Raw genomic sequence first — 23,175 nt, forward strand, 5'->3', positions numbered from 1 at the left:
AACCACTTCGTCGTGGTTCGAGATGCCTATCTAGTCCCTGCAGAAACAGCGCCACCAGATCAGGTACAGGAGTATCCCTGGATTGGGCACCGCCTTGGCAACGATTGGCCCGGGCTTGGGGAAGGGTTTCCGTGCCGAGTCAGAAGCCAAACTGGCAGAAATCCATGCTCTGTTTCAGCAAAAGCCATCTCTGACTAGAGCAAGCAGCACGCCAAGAGACCCCAGGGTCCCAACGGCTTTGCGAGCTGCATTGCAGACAGATCACGACACGAGGAAGAAGACAAAATGCACCTCGATTCTTCTCATCCATTGATGGACACTCTGTAAAAATCAGAAAAAGACAAAGACCGCTTGCTAAACCCTTGGGCAGTACGAAGTGAAAAAGAAACCACCGCCATTTTTTTTCCCCAGAGCTCCCCGACCATGAATTAATGCGAAGTAATGACGAAATTAGCGTTGTCGTACTTTTCGGCCTGGCAGAGAACCTTTCCTTGCGGGTTCATCAGATGCACCATGGCCGCTCCATCGATCCCAACATTCTTCCCACGCACTGTCGTCGCCTCGGTATCGAGAAACCACAGGTCCTGGAAGCTGGCAAAAGGAACCTGCTTGTTCGTTTCGGCCTCGTAGAAGTCCTCCAGAATCCACTCAACATCCCACCGGCACAGCTTGGGCCCGCTGGTCAAATTGAGCGTCATTGAGTAGCCGCGCTGAGCGTTTGTTACAATTCTTCAGTAGCCACAACGTGGTTAGCACTTTGCTTTTTGTCGGAGAAAGAGCTGCTGCTAGACTTACATCCTGCCGCTGGTCGCATCGTGGGCTGTGATGTTGACGGACATCCAGTCCCCTGGCTTGACTGGGAGGTTGGCGATAGTGTACGCAGCACCTGGATACCACTCCCACCAAGCCGATGCACTCTGTCCACCGTTGGAGTTGACCTTCCCCCCCCCCACCAAATATGTCAGCAACTGATTCTCTTCATGTCAAAGAAACGATGCAACAACTTACCACGGTAGTGACTCCAGCTTGCAACAAGGTCTGGTTGCACTTGGCTCCGTCGATACCGATCCAGGCCGCCGCATATTGAGGCGGAGGGATACCAGCTCGTAACTTCAAGTCAGGCACAGTGAAATACCCAAACACATTGCGGATGGGGTCCGCATCGTTTGATCGCGAGGAGGCACCACACCAGTTGTCACTATAACTGATGTCGTTGTTCCCTCTCTTGGCGGTCACATGCTGGCCTGTGGCGACGGTTGCATTGCGGTGTCCACGTCTCCGGTGCTTCAACGGGGGAATCTTGACGAACTGAAGCTTGGAGGCATCAGCAGCTTTGCCGTTCTCTTCTAGTGACACGGTGAACTCGAGTCCTGTGACGCCTGTTGTGGTGATCAGGGAGATGGCTCCCAGGAGCAGAGAAAATACCGAGTGCCGCATCTTGATGGCGCAGCAGCTCACACTACCGGAGGGTACGGGGTTGTGGCTGGGATGGTGGTTGATGACTGGTCTTAAGTTGAGGTTACTGTCGATCCTGAGCAGGGCAATCCGTCAAAAGAGAGCGGGAAATCCGGGGTAAGCTGTCTTTTGTACGGTGACGAGATTTCCCGGGGAATAAAGAATCGAGATGAGCTGAAGGCTCTTCAGTTTGAGATGGCGGTTTAGCGAGCGTGTGTTGGGGGTGGGCAACCAAACCCAAAATGAGCGGCAGTCAGGGTCTGTCTGGCGAGAAAAGAAAGGTGTCACGGTCCGGTCGGTCCTGGAATGAGCGAACAGGAAGAGGGGATCAGGATCACGACACGCAACACAAAAACGATCTGCCGTACCCGGAAGTGTGTGCAGACTGGATGAAGAGGTGGTGGATGGTTGGTGGTTCAAAAGGCATGTATTCCCTAAAGCCTTCCAAATCCATCCATCAACAAGCCCACCCATCCCCCGGTGAGCTGATGGTTTTGCCAATTTCACCACCCCAACCCATGGTTCTATCGTCCATTCCGGTGTCCAGCGATTGGGCTCCGAGTTCCTGCGACAGCGACGTCCCGTCAGTGCGTTGCGACAATCCTGGAATTCGCCCTTCAATAGTCCAAGATTTTCGCGGGGCTAGCGCACCAGCGTAGCATCGACACCACCTAACCGGCCACACCTTCAGAGGGTCAACCGAGCCGGAGTCGCTTGTGGTCGGCGAGCATGGGTGCGATCTTAAAATAACTGCTGGTAAATTACAGGCAGGGCGGCCCGCTGAACGCTCTCGGCGTCCTGCATTGCGGTTCCGTGCTTGAAAAGCTCTGCTCTACTCTATAACGGTCCGTCGATATAACTTCTAGCTGGCCTTTACAGCACACCACGGACCCAACCAGCCATGCACCAAGACCCAGCCTAGACCTTACCGGTAGTGCCAATCTCGGCCCAGCTAACTCTCTTCATCGTGGCTTGCTTGGTAGAACCAGGGTTTTTGACATCTGTCAGGCCGCTTTGGGGAATTTTGTGTGCTGACAGAACTTTGCTAAGGTTTTTCTTGGAATCATGGAGTGTACGGTGTGATAATATCAGCCACGTGTTGGCCAAATGAATGAGGCTCTTCCGATCGGTTCTCATGCAGGTGGTGATGATGTGCACACCGAGGGACACTATATTGCCTCGGTTATTGGTAGAGATATTGGCAGCCAGCTGCTGGATGTTGATGACATGTACATGGTAACGGTATTCAGCTATCAACAGCTTGTATGAGTAAATAATAAGGTTGTTGTCAAGTCATGCCTGTGATCGTTCTGAAAGACAGCCGAGCCAATCTTCACAATGACAAGTTAGAGCTAGCTGGGCCTCGTCGACACCGCCTGGAAATTCCCTCATCTTCTAGTCTTGGATCTGGTCCACAGCATCCCGTTATCCCGTCGACAGGGAACCAAGAAGCTGCTTTCCGCACATGACCCTGGTCCATGGGATCGCACATGCATTGCAGTCACCTTATCAGCCAACATCCTCTTGGCTTGTTGAGAATTTCCTAGATTTTCATATCACCACGATTGGATGGACCCGAACTTTCACGGCGACTTGCAGACGCAAGTTCTCCTGGTGGGCCTAAGCTCAAGCACCTACCTCCCTCAGGTGGCAGCATAGCTGCGGCTCGCTTGATATCCGATGAGTGAGTAGGCCTTTCCATGATGTAAGTGGGTTCAAGGTTAACCGTCGCCGGGTTATTAAGGGAAAGAGCACCGGAGCAGCAAAGGTTGGAAACCTCGCGTTGAGGGCCATCCCACCTTTGCTCCTTCCCTTCAGCAAATGAGACAGAAATTAGATGACTCCTAGGAAGGACTCCGCTGCCCAACGCAAACAGAGATCGATCGGTTGTTTACGATGCTGGTGGGAACCGATTGGTTTTGTACCGAAGACAGCCGTCCAGTGAAGGAGCGACTTCTTTCGACTTCTTTGATTCATTTCTCAGCAACATTCCCTAGGTGAAGTGTACCGTATTCTGTTAAAAAAATTATTCCATGAAAGAGAGTCGTTCGAGTTTACCCTTTCATTTGCCCTTGTGTACATCATTCGGTGCAAATTCATTCCTTTTCCTCGCCTCGAATTATAATGTAAAGAATCATCCCTCATTTTGCTGTCAAGTGGTGGTTTACTTATTTTTTTCTCTTTGCGGCTGATCTCTCTAGGTACCTAGTCGGTCTCTTTGAAACCAAACCCAAGTTTGGATCTCGCCTTGTGTTGGTGCGGATTTTGAGTGAGAAGAGCTATTTCACATTCATGAGACCAAACGCCAGCTTTCATGGGTTTTCATATATTCTTTCAGTCCTTAATGAGTAGCGTGTAAGCACCCTTGAGGATATTACGAGTTAGAACATATTTCTCACATGAGAGCATGATACCAGGGTCAAATGCAGCTCATCTGACCCGCTGTTTATCTTGCTTTCGTAGAGTCTTCAGTGGTGAGGATGTTGGAGCTTGGAGTTAACTCAATGAGCATCTTTGCAATGATGGTTCCATGTGATTTGATTAATTTTATCCTTCCTCACATCCTCATCTCACTCATCTCACTCACCTCAGCGAAATGGTTACACGGGTACACCACCCACCTTCTCCTTATTGCTCAAAGATTGGACAGGCACACACAAACACCCCACAGCTCTGCCCAGCTGTCCACAGCCGGAGAGCCAAAAAGGTACAAAAGATTCGCCACGCTCCCTCGTGTTTGTGTTTGTAAGACCTTCCACGCGGCCATCTTAAACAGCCCAGTTGTCTGCCCACCGGTCGGCCGACAGAGCACACACTTGACCATTGCCCACGCAACTGCGCAGCCGTGGCTTCATCCAGATCATCACATCACCATCACCGTCATCATTGAAATAACCGAACTCAGCCGGCTCAGCTAACCTTCTAGCCCCTTCCACAAGTTACACCAAATATTTCTGCTTTTTTGCATCATGAAGCCTCGTCAATCTCCCAAGGTCGGATCGGGTACCGAGCCTGACAATGAAAGATCGGCATTTTCATCGCGCCTCATTCACTCAGCTACCTACATTACATCAAACAGCACTTTCAACAGCCCAGCCGGCTTTCCCGCTCTCGAATATGCTTGAACAGCTGTCAAAGATGGACCAGATCAACATGCACATCGCACAAGCATCGACAGCCTCATCATGCCAGTTTTCCCTAGGGACGCAGACCAAGCCGGCCTGCAGCAAATCTCTGCCAGTCAAAATCATCTGTGAAACAAGCAAAGAAATCCCAAAACAAGCCTGAAAATCAGAGGCAAGACCCAAGCCAGGCCATTTCGGCTCCGTACATACCCGTCTACATGCGCTCGCTATGTCATGAGAGTACAAAGACAGCCCTGAAAAGTGCCAGAAGCAGATTTCCATCTTGATGTTTGTGTCGCGGAAAAGCCCGTCATTGATTTGATCATTCCACTGCATAAGGCAGAGAACATCGGGACAACACCACACACCACCATCACACAAGGCCAACATAAGTCGGAGTTCGGGACCGTCAAGTGTAACAATAATACTACATCCTGTTTTTGCACATTTGAGCGGTGCGGGCAGCTGAGAGTAGGTAAGGTAGAGATGCATGATTACACCTACGGCGCAGCCGATTGTTCCGAATTTTTCTAAGGACAGATAGATCAACGGACCAACTCATGTTCGTCGTACACAAAGCCTGCAAAGTCAGCCTCATACTCCAGTCCTCAGGCTTTCATCACCGATGTAAAATGGAATATTTGCCTGTCTGGTTGACATCTCTTGCGATATTAGCATCTGTCTCACGTTACCGATGCGTTGAAGGTTCTACTGCACAGATCCAAAACACCGGTGGCAAGTAGGTGTTTGTGTGGCTCATTGGAGTAGAAGTAGTGGTAAGGTAATCAAGGTCATGATCAAGGAAAATTGTCAGGTTATCTCATTGTACCCAAAGGTGTACCTGGAACTGCGCAATGTGTGGTACCCTGACAATCACGTGTATTTTTCACTGCCCACCCAATGACGCATTTTCTTTTGTTCCACAAGCACACACACACACACACACACCGAAGTGGTATGTCTCCGGTGTCGGAGGTGAGGAGTTGGAAAATCGATCATGGGAGGTCACACCGAGCGTGGTGGTTAGCGAGCACCACTTTATGGTCACCACTGCGATCAGTTCATTCAGGTCATGTTAGGTAAAATTGTCCAAAAAGTTCAATTGTGTCCCACGGTATCAAGCTGTTGCCCCTAGTGCTCAGTAACGCCTTTCCTTAGCCCTCCAGATCCCAGGCTGATATCCAATTTTCCAGGAGTAGCCAATTTTGTGCCCATTTTCCTCTGTCCAGTGCCTTGCCAAACGCTATGCATATTGTAATCCAACTCCAAAAAAAAAAAAAAAAAAAAACCGCGAGAAAACAATGGAAACTGTAGAAAGAAAAGAAAATCAAGAGGATCAGTGAATATGCTTCAACATCCTCAAGTACTTCTCCCCCACCAACTCCCTCTCCCCTTGCTTCGCCCTCAACCTCGAATCCTCATCAATAGTAATAGCTTCCACATCCTTCCCCTTCCCCCTACTTCCCCCGGCTACTTCCCTCATCTCAGGCGTAGCCTGCCTTAGCAAATCCTTCAAGATCTTCACCCTCGGCAGCTGGCACCAGCTAGCCTCGTAAACTAACCACTCCCCCAAGCTCTTGATCAACGGCTTATCCTCCGGCCTGATGGTCTCCCCAAGCACGCACGCCAACCTCGCAAAACACCCCACAAGCATCACCCACCCAACCGCATCCTCCGCGCTCGTGCTGCCCGGCGGCTGCTTAAAAGCCACAGTTCCGCACCCGTCCCCCCCCTGCGCAACAAGCCCCTTGAACGACCACCGGTACGTATCCGTCATGAAATCCTGCCCATCCTCCGAAAGCGACAACCCCGTAGCAGAACTAGCAGAGCACCAGTTCATCCTCATAGCCAGCCCATTGATATCCAGCTTGCCCCCCTTGTCAAACTTGTCAAAACACTGCCTCATGCTCTTTGCCGAGCCGAAATAGGCGTTGTACCTATTGCTCTTGGCCCAGACTGACTTCCTCCGATAAGGCGGGACAAGCTCGTCAAGGCAGGATTCGAAATAGAGGGCAGACTTGGCTAGGCACTCCAGCTGCCCGTACGTCCAGTACCCTCGCTCAGGGACGATGTGGATGTGCGTGAAGCACTGGTGGGAGCTCGTGACTTCAAAGTTCGCCTCGAGGACGTGAAAGAGGGTGTAAATCTTTTTGAGCCAAGACTCGTGCTTGGTCGCTGTGAACCTCATGAAGGGAGACACAAGCTTGATGCCGAAGCGGTGGTCTTTGGCGTGGTCGGGGATGCTGGTTTCGGTGGTGATGGTCCATTCGCGGGAGGAGGGGCTGTCCAACACCTGGACGGCGTAGGATGATGATGATGATGATGTTTGTTTTAATGGGGAGGTGATGACCGAGTTGGGGATGTTTTGCTTGGTGAGGGTCCGGCTGAGCTCTTTCTCGAGACCGGCCGACTCTTTGTGGTCGAGGGTGCGGCTTCGGAGGACGAGGCCGAGCTCCATGCAGAAGCGGAAGTCGGGGACATTTGGGCGGTTGATGGTGACGGTTTGTTGGACTGGGCTGTAGTGATATGAGGTGGAAGAGGAGCTGTGGTGTGAGCATCCTGTCGAGGCCGACGACGGCGAGGGGTACCTCGTGTTGTGCGGCATTGTGATTGATGATCTTTGTGAATTGGTTGTAGATGGATAGAACGTAGACAATTGGAGTGTTTTTCAGAAACTTTGGAAGTTCAAGTGGAAGGTGACGAGGAACAGAGGTTCAACGTTGGGAGAGGTCGTCAGGGGATTATATGGCCGCTGGTATGTGTGTGTATGTATGTAAGTATGTAAGTATGTGTTGTTGGTCAGTGACCACCGTGCCAATGATATGGCCAACACAAAGCTGAACAAAGAAACACAGAGTGACAATGTGACAAGCTCATGACAATAATTCCACACCTGCGGGGACCCGAAGGCCCTATATACCAAGACCATTCTGGATGGATAGTGTTGAGGGAATCGTCTGCCTGGAGGCAAAAAAGAAGACAAGGGGGGAGGACGGTGTTACAATGCCGTCTGAGAACGTCATGTTGGGAAGCATGTATCATGCAGCCACGACAGCCACCACTCCGATGAGAGACCCGGCATGCACAATTGTGGAGAACAGGATCTGGCCATGATGGCTCAGCCGGCGGAACGAGGGGGGTGAGAGGTGGAGGCATCCAAATCTTCGCGCTGCAGGTCATAAGGAAAAAGAGGGGTAGCGGCGCTTTCCGCAGGCAACCATCGTCAAATCAGAACTCCCCAGTGTCACGAGGCAGAACTCAAGGTGAAATCCCACTATCCCCCTAGGGATTCAGGACTTATCTGCCAGCCGGCCAACGGCCGCTTATCCGAGGCCGCCAGGCGGCTATGGCTGCACAACAGTGCTGTCCTCAGGTTCACCCCCCCCGCGTTTTCCCCACTTGCTCAGCCTCTGAGTGCATTTGCACGATGGACATGTCAAGATTCCATTGGGTATTGATGCCTGAGGACAAGTGAAACCCTGCAGTACCGAGAGATTGGAGCCGATATCAACAAAGAGTTTCTTGTTGTCCCCCAAAATAAACACTGCCACCATGACGGGACATGGAGCTACTCCGTATCCCACTTCCTGGCGCAGAGCCGCACTGAGGCGCGCGCTTTTGTTCTGTGGGGTCATTGACGGGGACGATGCTTCTCCCATAGGGCTGTACTACGAGGGCGACTAAACCACACTACTCCAGACAAGCGCAAGGGTCCTTCAAAAGAGCCAACGGTAAGTTTCATGTCCACATGAAGAAACTGGCGAGGGGTGATGGCTTCATTGGGACGATGAATGAGATGCGGCTCTTTGAATGACGGGGCACTGTCTAAGCGCGAGCTGAGACCAACGCGGACCCAATGGAAGGGAAATTGTTCCAGACGGCGCGTAACAAAATGAGGGTGCAACAATGAAGTTTCTATTCTCATGATGTTTTAGACCTGCCACAAAGTTAGTCTTTCCTGTGATGATAATATATTTCTTGTGTAGGTGCTTTTGCGTTGTTGAAACCTTGCACTCATTCACCAAAACCACAGCTATCATGAAAAGCCTCATGAGAGCTTCACGGGAAATGAGTGAGACCCAATTAATCCTGCCGGGTGGCATCCGATTGCTGCATCAATCTCTTCACTCTCCCACCCTCTCACAACTCACAAAGCATTGTCACTGCACCAAAGCCTCCTTCAACAGGTCGCACCCTGTCTGTAAAGTGATGCAAACAACAAAGAACAACCTGAGGCGTCAACTATATCGGGCCTCATTTCTCAGACACGTCACAAGAAAATCATTTCTTCAATCGCCAGCTGAAGAACACGCAACCTGCTTCCGTATTTCCCCCTCGGACCCGGACAAGCACTGGCAGATCGGACTGGTGCCTAGTGGCCAGAGCCTGCCTGGTTCCGACCTGCATGCAGGCACCACCACCGCTTGAATCTTGCCCTGCAGAACAGAACATAGGTAGTATCACCCTTAGTGGAGCAAGAATTGAGTCATGCGGAATCTATTGAACTGAAGAATTTGAGTGACATCGTGTCTTGATCGGCAATTGAAAGAGGTGACCTGGTGGCTTCTAAGTAATGTACCTTCCGCCCTTTGATCAACATGCCATGCAGATATGCATCAGAGTCATCAGATCGGATGGCAGGTTCTCAACTATTTCTTCTTGAAGTTGGAAACGTGGCCATCCCTTATCTCTTGCCTGTCGATCATTATCATGGTACAATCAATGGTTACGGCTATCCAGAGCAGAGGTACTCAAGAGCTGCAAATCCTATCAGCAAACAAGACAATCTGTCAATGGCAACTAATTACGGAACACAGGTTTGAAATCTATTCTCATTTGATGAAATCAAGGCATGATGGCATTCCCACGCCCAATGAACCAGGTCCCACTTGCCAGTAACTCTAACCCAACCCAAACCCGCCTGCTAAACGTACACAAAACATGATGGAAAAATGACCCCCTTACTCGCAAGCCCTCAACACCTCCTTGATACTCTCCGCCGACTGCCTCAACAGCTCCTTCTCCTTCTCATCCAGCAACAGCGGCACATCCTGGTGAGCACCCGCCCTGTTCAGCTTGCAAGGCATGCTCAACGCAACATCATCCACCCCAGCGTACGTCCCCACCCTCGAAACTGTCACCAAGGCATCGCCATCAGTGATGATCGGCTCCAAGATGCTGACCAGCACCGAAGCAACACCATAGTTGGTCTTGCCCTTGCGCTGGATAATCTCGTACGCCGCGTCCTTCGTCCTCTGGGAGCAACCGTCCATGACCTCCTGGTCGTACGGAATCCCCTTTTGCGCCGCATAGTCCCTCAACCTCATGCCCGCAATCGAAGCAAGGGACCAAACCGGCAGCTGACTGTCACCATGCTCGCCAATAATCACCGCGTGCACGTTTCGCGGGTTGACGCCAAACTGCTTGCCCAGCTCGTGTCTGAATCTGGTCGTGTCCATGGCTGTCCCGGAGCCAATCACCCTCTCCACCGGGAAACCAGACAACTTGAGAGCGGCATGTGTGAGGACATCAACGGGGTTGGTCGCAATGATGAGAATCGTATCTGGCGCCGCGGCGGCGATCTGGGGGATGATGGACTTGAACAACCCGTAGTTGGTCTTGACAAGGTCCATTCTGGTCTGACCTGGCTTTTGATTGACGCCGGCTGTGACGATGACGGCTGTGGCTCCCGCGCAGTCGTCGTAAGAGTCACCTACACGAACGCGGGCCTGGGCATAGTGGGCGGCGTGGCTCATGTCAATGGCCTCACCCAGGGCGCGGTTCGTGTCGATGTCGATGAGAACGATCTCGGCTGCGAGCCCTGATAGGAGGAGGGCATAGGCGGTAGTAACACCGACGGAGCCGGCACCGACAATCACGATCTTGATGGACTGTTCTCTTGGTCAGTCCTGAAAAGGCCTTGATATGAGCAGAGATAAGGAGACGGACTCTAACGTTGGCTGCATTGGAGGCAGGCATTTTAGTGGTTGTGTAGGTGGCGTGCCACGTGCTGTCTAGTAACTGCTGTTGCTGAATGTGTTTGTGTGTGTGTGTGAAGAGAAGAGTGTTGGAACTGATCGGGTCGTCACTCGTGGGAAAGTTGGAAGCGAAAGAGGGGTTGTGGTTGTGGGTTGCAAATGCCAAGACTTGATGCTTCCGTCCTGGACAGTGATGAGGGTTGATTCTGAGGCCTGTCGATGATACAGAGGATGTTGATGATGCTCCAAAAGCTGTCAAGAGGTTTCAGGAGGCTTATAAGCTAAACGGCAATATTGGGTTCCGACAGCTTGGTCCCTGCAGTGAGCTGAGGAATGAAGGAGTGGATTGCGTGGAGTGTTGTTGGGAGGGATCATGGCCTGATCCTTTGTTTGCGTAGATGCTTGGAGCGGCCAATTAGTGGGGTGAACTGAGCCCAAGGCGCCCTTCCACCGACTGACGCTCATCCACTGTGACACGACAGATATCGGAGCATTTTTATTCGTTCCCGCCAACATCCCATGCAAAGAACAGGAAACTGGGGCAGTGAGATGCGCGAATAGATGTCGAGGAGGGAGCCACATGGAAGGGCCAAGACCTCAACCCTGCCAAGGTGGGGGTTAGGGTTTGCCGCATCATCACGGATAGCGCCGACGACCATGGTGATAGGTTCAATTTTGATCGTGGAATGATTCAAAGGTAAACACTGATTTACTGGATATCCAACCAAGGTATCTTAGACATCCATCTACGCAATCCAGAACCAAACCCTTTGCAACCAGTTCTTCGGCACAGGCTTAACATCGCCCTCACACCATTCGTCCATTTCCTTCTTGCCCGTCACCACATCGATATCAGCCAATGGCTTCGCCAAGGGCGTCCTGTACACAATCTTGTGTCCCACATATAACAACAAAAATGCCGGAATAGTGATGTATGCCGCCAAAAAGTTCCTGTAGTCGAACCCCCCGTCGGCCGCCTTGATGGCAAACACTTGAAATCCGTTGGTGAGGGTAAGAAGCGAGATGAGAACCAGCACAAACCAAGAGAGGTATGGCTGCCCGATCGTTTTAAATGGCAGTGTGTCTAGTAGACCCTGGAATTTCAGAGCCGAGCGGAAGCGGAGATAGGTGATGAGAACCACGATCCAAGCGATGAAACCTGAGATGGTGGAGATGTTCATGAACCAGGTGAATACTGTGGCGCCGTTTTCGGAAACGTTGAGGTAGGCCAGAAGCCCGAGCGACCACGTCCCAAGGACGGCGGCGTAAGGAACACCTCTGCGTGTAGTCCTGGTGAAAATATGTGGTGCTTGGCCGGTTGCCGCCAAGGAGTACAGGATACGTGATCCAGAGTAAAGAAAGGCATTACCGGCTGACCATGCAGAGGTGAGAATGGCGGCATTGATGACGTGGTTAAGGCCACCAATGCCTGCTTCCTGAATACCGATGACCCAGGGAGAGGCGTTGGCGTTCGACTCAGGGGACAAAAGGCGCGGGTGATCGGATCGGACGAGACAGCCGAGAATCAAACTGCTGACACCGTAGAAGATAGCCAGACGGTACAAGAAGCGGCGAGCAGCCTTGGGAATGTTCCGCCGAGGAGCAACAGTTTCACCAGCCGCGAGACCGATAAGCTCAGGAGAGGTGATGAAACTGAACCCAGCTCTGACAAATGCCGTCCAGTATGCCAAAAAGTTGCCCCAACTTCCCGTTGCCACATATGGTTTGATGGCACCAGGATCATTCCAAGTCCCGAACCCAATCGCTTCCCTGTTGGGCGCTCCGCCGGCCATGATGACAATTCCCGTAATGATCAAACCCAGGATGGTGATCAGCTTGATGCTGGCAAACCAAAACTCGGCCTCGCCAAACACCTCAACGGCAATGATGTTGAGAGCCAGGCAGACAATCAAGATGATCGTGATCCAAACAGCAGCATGAACGGGAGTGTCCCAGTAATCCAGCAGGATAGCTCCCGCTGAAGCTTCCGCTGCCACCAGAATGGCATACGCATACCAATAGTTCCAGCCGGCCGCAAAAGCCAAACTGCTATCGACATACCGGTTCGTGAAATATGGTAGCGTGATTCCTCTCATCGGAAGATAGGTAGTCATCTCAGCAATGGCGTTCATCACACACCACACAACAAACATCTGTGACAGGTAACCCAGCCATAATGGCAGTGGACCGACAAGCGCGAGAATTCCACCAGAGCCAACAAAAAGGCCTGTTCCGATGCTGTTGTCCGTATGAGCTGCCAGTAATTCATGATGAAGAGAGGGAGATTTGGGCAATACTTACGCGCCACCCAGTGCCAAAAACTGAATGTGTCTACTTTTCAACCCACGTTGAAGTTGTGAGTCCTTGTCGAGCGAGACAAGCCCGTCTAGCAGCTCGGGGCCACTGCCGCTTTCAACCGACCCTTCTTGCTCCGACTTCATTTTTGGTGTATCCTCCCAGCCTGGAAGTCGAGTTGTCGACAGGGAGAAGGTTGGATGGCCTCGAACAAAGATGACTGCTCACGAGACTTGGACAGGCGTAGATAGGCACATGAAGGCTGTCCAGATCTATGGAGATAAGTTTTGATCTGGCGCGGTTGAAGGCTGTATGTATACCCTTTTAACCTTTGTGCCACCTGCACGTTTGTTGCCGGCCGATGAGACCCGAGGGTTTGGGTCAGGAAGAGCGGATGGGGTATGGTGTTGATCAAATGTGAGGTAGATGTCAAAAACATGCCATTGATTGGAACACAGTAGGTAGCGCACCCAATGCCTTAAGTCAGGCTGGCGCGGAGGAAGGACGTCACCGACGGTTGGGGTCAGTGCCGGGGCAACGTCCGGGGAAGCGGATGAGGAGGGGTGATGGTAAGAAACCTGATAGGAGATTGCAACCATGGCAAGGAATTCCAACCGTAGCATGTCTGGGATTTTGTGTGTTCTCTTTTCGGGGTGATTGGCCATGTCGCTGACTGCTGATCCGACCTTCCTAATTGGAAGGCCCTCGAGTTGACAATGGTGGGATTGAACGCTAGAACCGTGTGAGTGCCGATCTGAGGTTTCCCTGCCCCACTACACGTCGTGTAACATCAACACTGTGACCTTCCGATCCGCTCACTGTCTTCCACCGTAGCTACCCGTTTGCCATGGCGTCGGTAAGAAAAGAGGTATCGCGTTTGGAATTTGACCCAGGAGTACGTGATCCAGTCGGACGGTGGCGGTGAGAAGAGGCGATAAAAGACACGCTAGAGGATGTGCTCGCGTGTGGCGTTCGCCATCAACGGCTGTTTGAAGGTTCTCCAAGATTTTGAGAATCGGTGAATGGATCAAGTTAGAAATGCCGTTTAGAGACACCCTAAGGTATCTAGGTGTGAATCCCTTTTGGTAAGGTAGGTAATACAAACAGGAAGTGTTAGGTGTTGGTGAGGCACCCTGCTCAGGAGCCGATGTGTGCTCAGAATTGTGACATCACATGAGAACGGAATGTCTTCCAACACCCAGCGTTGATATGCATTTGAAGATCTAGTCCAGCAAAAGATATATCCCCAGATCATCAATTCGCATCGATACCATCAAAACTATTAGTTTTTTGCTGATTTGACACTGCCCGAAGTCCAGTTGACAAAAATAGTCCCTACAGCGAGGGATGCTTGATCAACTGATAACTGTCGGAAAACGGAAGGTCGCCCTTCTCGCCAAGTCCAACCCTTGCAAACCCCCAATTAATTTTGCAGACCACCTCACATCCTCACCACATCTCGTGGTCCAAAGAAGTTTTCCATCTTTCCATCTGGACCATGTCCCAACCTCCCCTTCACTCCGAAACGACCGCTTGGCACTTGATCTCAACATTGAGCCTCTCGTTGGGCAGCGCAGCAACCTGAACGCAAGTCCGAGCTGGTGCTTTGGTGCGGTCTGGCCAAACTTTGTTCCACTCGGCGTTCATGGCGGCGTAATCGCTTCGAATATCCGTCAAGAAGACCGTTGCGTCCACAACACTTTCAAGACCACATTTCCCGTCTGTGGCCCCGCGAATGATGGTTTCGATGTTCCTCAGAACAGCTGCTGTCTGTGCCCCGCAGTCCAAAATGTGTGTTCCGTCGGCCTGTGTTTCGCAACCTTCGTAGGTGCCGTCCCCGCGTCGACTCGAGGTACCCGATACGAATATTGTTCGCGCTGTGCTTGGGATGGTGCGGGCATGAGGATAGTTGGCCAGCCCCTGGGCTCCAGTCGCTGGCAGCAAGTAGCCTGTTCCGTTTGGTGATGCCATTTTGCGTTTGATGTAGTCTTTTGTCGACAGGATATGGTAGTTGAGGCCCAGTTGGTGATACTTGACACTGGACGTTGTTATACCGAAGCCAAGAACCCCTCCGGCCCCTCACTGAGGTCCCGTTCGATGAGCGCCAAGCGCCGGATTCCGTTTTGACCTACCTGACCCGCCTTCCGTCCCGACCCGCGATTTGCCGACACTACTGCTGCTCTACATCACTGGCCTTGAATCTTGTCTCAATATATGTGACATAGTCACCAGAGCACCATATTGTCCTATTTCTACCCCTGGATAATCCAATCTTTGTTGTGCCATCGCTAAAAGTGTTTTGAAGTGTTGCTCTTGTATCGACAAATATGTCGTCCTCGACCTCAGACAGACGGTTGAGTGAGCTGTGGAGCTGCGTTACGCTCGACGAGGCAAGCTCACTTATAGACTCCACAAGCAACCCCTTCTCACTTCAGAACTTTGTTGGAGGCCAATACATTGCTCCTCATGACTCCTTGACCAGCTCCTCGCAACACATCACCTCGTTCGAGCCAAAGACTGGTCGCCCCATCTACACGCTTCCGTGTACTCAACCCCATGCCGTGGAGGCGGCCATCAAAGCCGCCAAGGCGGCTTTTCCATCATGGAGCAAAACAGCCCGTGCAGAGAGATCGGCCATTCTCTGGAAAGTGAGCGAACTGCTCCAGCAAAACAGAGAAGTCTTTGCGATCTGGGAAAGCATCGACCAGGGAAAGACACTGGATAGAGCTAGGATAGAGGTTGATAGGGCCATATCCAACTTCTCGTAAGAGATCAAGACAAGCTAGGCGGTATTCTTTCTCTTGGTGGCTGACAAAGAGGGCAGATATTTTTCGACCTTTATCCTCCACGAGCAAACAGCCGCGCGGATGGTGGATGGAGTTGCTCTTACCTATGAACATCGCTCACCAGCCGGTGTATTTGCCCTGATCTCACCATGGAACATGCCGTTGTATCTGCTCACCTGGAAGATTGCACCTTGTCTCGCCTTTGGGTGTACGGCTGTTGCGAAGCCAAGCGAGGTGACAAGCATGACGGCCTTCTGTGAGTTCATTCGTTGAATCGCCACTTATATGCTGTGCTAACAACTGCTACAGTGCTGGGTGATATCTTCCAAAAAGCCGGAGTCCCACCTGGAGTAATCAATATCATCTTTGGCGACGGAGCAACAACCGGTGCGGCCCTGGTGGCATCGCCGTTGATCAACGGCGTATCATTCACTGGAGGCACTCAGACCGGCATTGCTATCCGCCGCCTTACTGCGCATCAGATAGGGAAGCATCTTTCCCTCGAGCTGGGTGGCAAGAACCCGACTTTGGTCTTTGCAGATTCGATGGTGCCATCAGTGCGCGAACGTACCATCCGGGTTGCTGCCATGGCTGCCTTTGAGAACCAGGGAGAGATTTGCCTCTGTGGCTCGCGGATTTATGTTGAAAAGTCTGTTTACAACGACTTTGTCCGCGACTTTACGGCTTATGTCAGGGAGAAATACGTGCTGAAGCAGACTGTCGGGGCGGTTGCCAGCTTGCAGCATTGCGACAAAATCAGGAGATATCTCGAGTTGGCTGCGGAACAAAAGGCGACATTTCATCTTGGGGGTGTTCCGCCAACTTTGAACGAGGATGAGGCCCAGGGATACTGGATCGAACCGACTATCTTGACGGATGTGGCCAAGAATTCGGCGATTCAGATTGATGAGATATTCGGCCCCGTGGTGACCATCACTCCTTTTGACAATGAACAGGAGGCAATCCAGCTTGCGAATGATAGCGAATATGGACTGGCAGCCATTCTACTAACGACTGACGGAGCAAGGATGAGACGTGTAGGAGAGCAGCTCGAAGCTGGTTTGGTCTGGGTCAACTGCTGGTTGGTCCGAGAGCTTGGAACTCCTTTCGGCGGAATGAAGAACAGTGGAACAGGAAGAGAAGGAGGCGAGCATTCCAGAGACGTGTTCACCGTTGTGAGAACACTGCATCTGCCCGCCTACTAGGACCCTATCAACACCATGGCCGCAGGGCACGTGGCGCCCACGATGATAGCTGAAAAGCGGCTGGACTTTGGACCTTCCACAATGGTCAGCTGGATGCTAAGCGACTATCGATACGACCAAGCGTTTTCCTGGATCTACAGGCTCAGAGTTCACCGGTTTACCGCAACAAAGCTCGCCGGCATTAGCGCAGTCGGCTTGTCGCGGGTATCTCTCCCGGGCACAGGACGGACTTGGGCAATTGACCAATCAGCGCCGTATCCGTTCCGCCATCCGTCATCCGACATCCGCATTTTCGACCACCACAAACAAACAATTGCAAGCCTGTGCCTGGTGCTGCATGTGTGTGAACGTGATTGGATTTCGGGTGGAACATGACATCACGTTGATATACTTGCAGGTTTCTCATTGATCATTGATATAGCACAATATAGTTTTACGATTCCCATCTTATTCTAGGTTGGTAAACGCTTCCTCGATGTTTTGACAACCTTCATATCGTCACTTATATTCACATCACGATCGTCAGCATCAACACCATCAGGTATCACCACCAAGCATAATCATCATGGCACCACCAATCCAAGACTGCAGCTGCTGCTCCAGCTCCTCCTCCCTCTCCATGTCCTCCTCCCCAGACACCCCAATCACCCCAACAACGCCAACAATCCGCCCGGCCTCGAAGCTCTTCAGGATAGACATGCACACCCACATCATGCCCCCATCCCTCCCAGACCTCTCCTCCCTCACCCCACCATCAGACAGCACCTACCAATGGCCCTCCTTCCGCCCCGTCTCCTCCCCCGATGCCAAGCCCGGGGAGATCGACATGTTTGTCGGCCCAAACTTCTTCCGCCGCGTCCAAGCAAACTGCTACGACCCCGCCGTCCGCATCAAGGAGATGGACGCCGTAGGCGTAGACGTCCAAGTCCTCTCCACCGTCCCAGTTCTCTTCTGCTACGACGCCCCGCTAGAGCCAGCGGTTGTTCTGGCCAGGGCGTTGAATGATCATATCGCGGAGATATGCCGGCAGTATCCTGAACGGTTCGCCGGGTTGGGGACTGTGCCATTGCAGGATACCACCTCCGCAGTGGAAGAGCTGAGACGGATAAAAGGAATGAAGGGGATGAAGGGGATCCAAATCGGGACTTCGATCACGGAGAACATGATGCTGGATGATGAGCGGCTGGAAGAGTTCTGGAAGGAGTGCGAGGAGTTGGATGTGCCTGTTTTTGTGCACCCCTTGGGGTATTCCCTGCCGAGGGAGAATAAGGCCCGGTGGGGGAAATACTGGGGGAGTTGGCTTGTTGGTATGCCTTCTGAGACGGCGTTGGCCATGTTGGCGGTTACGTGCTCGGGGTTGTTGGGGCGGTATCCGAGGTTGAGGGTTTGCTTTGCTCATGCGGGTGGGGCTTTTCCTGCTTTGATGGGGAGGGTGCAGAAGGGGTATGATTGTAGGTCGGACTTGGTTGCTATGGACTCGCCGGAGGTTTCACCGAAGGATTATTTTAGGGGGAAAGGAGGTGAGGAGGAGGGAGGGATATATCTTGATTCTTTGACGCATGATCCTGATTTGTTGGGGTTTATACTTGCAAAGTTGGGGCCGGGTGGGAAGGGGAGGGTTTTACTTGGGAGTGACTACCCTTTTCCGCTGGGTGAAGTGCCCATGGCAGGAAAGATGATTGTTGAGGATGAGAGTGTGGATCAGTTCTTGAAGTGGGAGGAGAAGGCGTGGATTCTGGGGAGAAATGCCATCAGGTTTTTGAAGTTGGGGAAGGAGTTTGAGAGCAAATTTAACAGCAGGTTGCAAGAAGCTGCTGACGAGAGTTGGAATAGGTGGAACAGTACTGTATCGGGAGGGCTGCCTGTCAGGCCAAAGGAGATTGCGCACAGTGGAGGGAGAGATGGCAGACCGGTGATGATTCGTGATCAGGACTGGGAGGTGTCGTCTTTTAGTAGTGAAAGTCTGTAGTTCGTATAGTTAGGCGTACAGGAATCAATGCAACAATACCGATGATGGTGCTTAATAGAGTCATGTACAATAGGGGAGAAGACTCATGGGTAAATACGGCAAGATGCTATCTAAGAAGTTCAACGCTGAATGATATCCAAGAACAGAAGATGTGCCTACGTCTTCAAGACTCTTGCTTGCCGTCTTCATACCCTGTAGTCGCTGCCACCGCTCCGGTGAGCTCCACATCCCCCGGTGTACTTCTGTTGCGCTTCCTCCACATTTCCATTCCCTTCAGTCTCTCAAGCCTCTCTCGAAATGCCCTCCCCGCCTCCATCTTTTGTGAGCGAAGCTTGGTCATGATCTCCGTTTTCTCCAGCTTCTGAAGATTCTCGTTTCATCGTCGCGTTCACTTCAGCTCGCTGTGTCCAAAGGTCCCATACTGCGAGAACTAGCAGTGTGACTGGGCCAGCCACAGCCCAAAATACCCAGAAATGGGCTGTCAGCTGTGGCCTGTCCTCGTCGGATATCTTCGTGAAAGGTGCCATGACCGTCTGTGTAGAAAGTCAGCAAATACCAGTGAGGTAAGACAGGTAGCAGAGGGCAGGAATATCTACCGCAATAGCCGTGGCTGGCAGAAAGACCATGGTCAGAAGAGCAATGCTTTTCATTGCTGAAGAGGCCCGTCATGTCTCGCGAGCGATTTCTTGTTGCATGAGGTTATACAGCTGTTTAAAAAGACTACATAGTATTGCGCCACATTATGATGAATGACACTGTAACCATTTTTGAATGTACCACTTGCAAATGCAAATGCACATCTTGTATCATGTGTTCGCGCTGATGAAACAAACCCGACTGCGCACAGATGCAAGCTCCAAAAACCGCCTGCTTCGGCTACCATCATAGATCTCTGGCTCTTGCTCGACTCCAAATCGTTGACAATGATGCTGAATTTTGCTGATGGCTGCAATGATCGAACCGTGAAGGGGCTGGAACATTGTAAAACTCCTGTTTCGCAAGTATCGATGTTGCGTAGTAAGCGTCATATGCAGCCCAGAAAAGAATTTGTCTCGTTCTTCGATTTCATTCCCAGCATCCTGAAGAAGATCTGCCTCTTGAAGAGCCACCTTCTTATCCATGACCAGTAGAGTTTCGTTGACAAACTGAAGGTTCTTTCGTATTACATTCACTTGGCTTTTGATGTCCAGCAGAGCCCACTAGTAGATTAGCAAAGGTAGAAGTAGGATCCTTGATATGGTCCTTGCAGTGTACGACGTTAACCGGCACAGACATATGTTCTGATTCAACCCGATCGGCGACATAGAATCGCTGTGTCAAGCGGAGAGATGGATTATAGCTAAGCGCCATGGAAATCCAGCATTTGGGGGAGGTATTCCAGTTGAGTATCAAGCCTGCAATGGTTCTTTTATCAACACTTGCACGGTCGTCAATAATACCCTCTTAGAGAATCTGCTTCTCATCTAATGCTGAGATGTTGCTGCCAAGATCTTCAGTAGTAACAGATAGAACTGTTGATCCTTTGCTCGTAAGATCCCTGACATACGATTTTGGCAGTTCCATTGTCTGCATCATCTCCATACACTGCTCTCTTGTGAAGGGTACTGCCCAGGCTGATTCCACAGCCCAGGAGCCATAAATCAGTCGCAGGATTCCTGTGGGCGGGTTCTCAAGTTCATCCTCAGGGACGAATCGTCCTTCTGCTCTCAACCATTATCCAAAGTCGTCTGAGTCCGTGTTGAGAGTATAGTAGTCTTTGATTTTTGTTGGGAGTGACTGAAGAAAGAATCAATAATTATTGCCCTGCGCTTTAACCAATGCTCCGTATCAAACACACCTCAAAGGACACAATTTCTAGACATCCCACTTCTCTTGCACCAGCATCAGATGCGAACATTAGCCAGTCTGTGCATGGAAGTCCAAAGACGTCATTTTCCAAGTTTACAACCTGAGTATGGGGTTGAACGCCGAAACTGGATGTGGTGCAATGTCAAGGTCGGTATTATCAAAGGAACATGATCGTGAAATCCAAAGGATATGAATGCTCACGATTCACTGTCAACAACCTTCTTCTCTTTTCATCAATTTTATTTACCTAACAATTAACAGTGTTGTCACCCAATAAGCCACAGATTCTTCCTGAAAAAGCGCTGAATGATGAACTAGTTTAGTTTTGCAGCTGTGCACGTGCGTGGACTCAAATGGCTGGCTAGGTGCTCAAGGGGACATGTATGGTACGTCAACCTTGAAATGGTCACAGCGTTGACATTTGTTCTTCCTATAGGGACTGGTTAGAACATCATGGTTTTGATCTCAAACGTGGCGTTGTCTTCCGAACTTCGGAACCACTGGGAACCACTTCCAGACAGCCACCCCGTCTTGCTTGGCCCTGCCTGAAGCCCCGCTCTCGCCACTCCCCACCCGAAACTTGAGTTGACCTCTTATATCACCCCTCTGAGATAATCTGGGGCCACGATCGTCTTTCACTAGTGAACTGAGACTTGCATACCCCAGTTATCGGAGACCACTCCCAGGTAATAATGGGGTTTATACCCCCGGATACCCGGTGCCCGACCAATATCACTCAACCGTCGACTGCATAGACACACCGCTTGAGGATATCACCAGAAGGGTCTGAGCCACCCAATACAATTCAGAACAATTCGCCTGGTCGCCATAATGTCCACTCAAGCAACCCTCTTCACCAATGGCCGCATTTTTCTCTCCGGAGTAAACCCCGGCACCAACGCCGGTCTCACCCGGTCCCCAACATTTGCCGACTGCATGCTCGTCCGTGGTGACAAGATTGAACATGTGGGCTCATCTTCAGATGAGGTCATCAGCACGGCTCTTGCCTCCAGATCAGTAACCACCCATGACCTCCAAGGAAAAACCGTTCTCCCTGGATTCGTTGATGGGCATCTTCATCTCATGCTCCTTGGTCAAGCTCTCAACAAGCTTGACCTGGTGAGATGCAAAGACCTCGAAGAAATCCGTTCAACCATCAGAGAATATGCTGCCGCCAACCCAAACATGCCTCGCATCTTATGCAGAGGATACATGCACATTCAACTTCCCAACGGAGCCACAGCCGCTGACCTGGACGACCTCGACGAGCTCAACCGTCCCATCCTTATCGACTCCAAAGACCTTCACTCAACCTGGTGCAACACAGCCGGCATCAAAGAACTCGGCGCAGAAAACTGGGCCGACGTCCCAGGCGGCGTCATCGAAAGGAACTCCAACGGCAAGCTCACCGGCGTCTTCTCCGAAGCAGCCAACATCACTTACGTTTGGCCCTATCTCGCCAGCGTAGCCTCCATGGAAGAGCGTACAGCCGCCATCCGCTCCGCCGTCACAGCCTACCACGAAGCAGGCTACACCGGCATGATCGACATGGCCATGGACGAAGGCGCCTGGGAAGCCATCCAAGCCCTCATCGCAACCGACGGCTCCATCCCCATCCGCCTCGCCTGCTACTGGCTCGTCAAGCCCCTCCCAACCGAAGCTGAAACCCTCGCCCAAGTCGACCGCGCCATCGAGCTCGCCTCCCAGTTCAACGCCTCCACCGCCCCCGACTGCCGGATCGTCGGCATCAAGGTAATCTGCGACGGCATCATCGACGCCTGCACCGCCGGCCTCTCCCAGCCCTACGAGCACAACTCCCACTTCGAAGTCCCCCTCTGGACCCACGCCCAGCTCGAACCAGTTGTCAAACGCGCCAACGCCGCCGGCCTCCAAATCGCCCTCCACGCCATCGGCGACGCAACCATCAAAATGGTAGTCGACATCCTCTCCGCCCACGCCAACCCAGACAACCGCCCCCGAGTAGAGCACATCGAGCTCGCCAGCGCAGAAGACGCCGCCCGCCTGGGCCAAAACCGCATCACAGCCTCCATCCAGCCCGTCCACGCCGACCCAGCCATCCTCAAAGCCTGGCCCAAACTCCTCGGCCAGCACCGCTGCGGTAGAGCCTTTGCCTACCGCGAATTCGCCGACCACGGCGCGCCCCTCGCTCTGGGAAGCGACGCCCCTACCGCACCTCACGCCCCGCTTGGAAACGTCTACGTGGCCACCACCCGCAAATCATACCGCGAGCCGGAGCTCGAAACAGCCGTCAACCCTCATTTTGCCCTCGGATTGTGCGAGTCTGTCGCCGCGGCTACGGAAGGGGCAGCCTACAGTTGCTTTGACGACCACAGAATAGGCTCGTTGAAGAAGGGTCACAAAGCTGACTTTGTCGTCGTGGACATGGAGTGGGAAAATGAGAAGCTGATGCAGTCCAAGATTACAGAGACGTGGTACGACGGGAACAAGGTTTTTTCGGCTTGAGATCCGAGGTAATGTATGATGGAGTAATAA

At 51.9% G+C, this 23,175-nt stretch overlaps 8 protein-coding genes across 8 annotated transcripts; 3 read left to right on the forward strand and 5 right to left on the reverse strand.

Moving 5' to 3' along the window:
- Positions 1-428: 428 nt before the first annotated feature.
- QC762_105370 (uncharacterized protein) lies at positions 429-2,316 on the reverse strand (the record flags this gene model as incomplete). The annotated part of the gene is made up of 3 exons (XM_062884928.1): positions 1,009-2,316; positions 796-938; positions 429-729 (listed from the first exon to the last, which is right to left on the reverse strand). The coding sequence occupies exons 1-3, from the start codon at positions 1,435-1,437 to the stop codon at positions 429-431; spliced, it is 873 nt and encodes a 290-aa protein (XP_062747843.1). The 5' UTR covers positions 1,438-2,316.
- A 3,600-nt stretch (positions 2,317-5,916) lies between these two features.
- On the reverse strand, positions 5,917-7,185 carry QC762_105380 (uncharacterized protein; the record flags this gene model as incomplete). The annotated part of the gene is made up of 1 exon (XM_062884929.1): positions 5,917-7,185. The coding sequence occupies one exon, from the start codon at positions 7,183-7,185 to the stop codon at positions 5,917-5,919; it is 1,269 nt and encodes a 422-aa protein (XP_062747844.1).
- A 2,146-nt stretch (positions 7,186-9,331) lies between these two features.
- On the reverse strand, positions 9,332-10,559 carry QC762_105390 (uncharacterized protein; the record flags this gene model as incomplete). The annotated part of the gene is made up of 2 exons (XM_062884930.1): positions 9,332-10,471; positions 10,530-10,559. 2 exons carry the CDS (start codon positions 10,557-10,559, stop codon positions 9,542-9,544), a joined length of 960 nt encoding a protein of 319 aa, XP_062747845.1. The 3' UTR covers positions 9,332-9,541.
- Positions 10,560-11,304: 745 nt separating this feature from the next.
- Positions 11,305-12,999, reverse strand: QC762_105400 (uncharacterized protein; the record flags this gene model as incomplete). Its single annotated transcript, XM_062884931.1, has 2 exons — positions 11,305-12,796; positions 12,860-12,999. The coding sequence occupies 2 exons, from the start codon at positions 12,997-12,999 to the stop codon at positions 11,305-11,307; spliced, it is 1,632 nt and encodes a 543-aa protein (XP_062747846.1).
- Positions 13,000-14,103: 1,104 nt separating this feature from the next.
- On the forward strand, positions 14,104-16,844 carry QC762_105420 (uncharacterized protein; the record flags this gene model as incomplete). The annotated part of the gene is made up of 3 exons (XM_062884933.1): positions 14,104-15,617; positions 15,678-15,895; positions 15,949-16,844. The coding sequence occupies exons 1-3, from the start codon at positions 15,181-15,183 to the stop codon at positions 16,842-16,844; spliced, it is 1,551 nt and encodes a 516-aa protein (XP_062747847.1). The 5' UTR covers positions 14,104-15,180.
- Positions 14,369-14,824, reverse strand: QC762_105410 (uncharacterized protein; the record flags this gene model as incomplete). Its single annotated transcript, XM_062884932.1, has 1 exon — positions 14,369-14,824. The coding sequence occupies one exon, from the start codon at positions 14,822-14,824 to the stop codon at positions 14,369-14,371; it is 456 nt and encodes a 151-aa protein (XP_062747848.1).
- A 565-nt stretch (positions 16,845-17,409) lies between the features above and the next one.
- Positions 17,410-18,813, forward strand: QC762_105430 (uncharacterized protein; the record flags this gene model as incomplete). Its single annotated transcript, XM_062884934.1, has 1 exon — positions 17,410-18,813. One exon carries the CDS (start codon positions 17,410-17,412, stop codon positions 18,811-18,813), a length of 1,404 nt encoding a protein of 467 aa, XP_062747849.1.
- Positions 18,814-21,492: 2,679 nt separating this feature from the next.
- Positions 21,493-23,145, forward strand: QC762_105440 (uncharacterized protein; the record flags this gene model as incomplete). Its single annotated transcript, XM_062884935.1, has 1 exon — positions 21,493-23,145. One exon carries the CDS (start codon positions 21,493-21,495, stop codon positions 23,143-23,145), a length of 1,653 nt encoding a protein of 550 aa, XP_062747850.1.
- Positions 23,146-23,175: the final 30 nt, after the last annotated feature.

The sequence above is a fragment of the Podospora pseudocomata genome, assembly GCF_035222375.1.
Source record: "Podospora pseudocomata strain CBS 415.72m chromosome 1 map unlocalized CBS415.72m_1, whole genome shotgun sequence".
In the NCBI taxonomy this organism is placed as follows: Eukaryota; Fungi; Ascomycota; class Sordariomycetes; order Sordariales; family Podosporaceae; genus Podospora; species Podospora pseudocomata.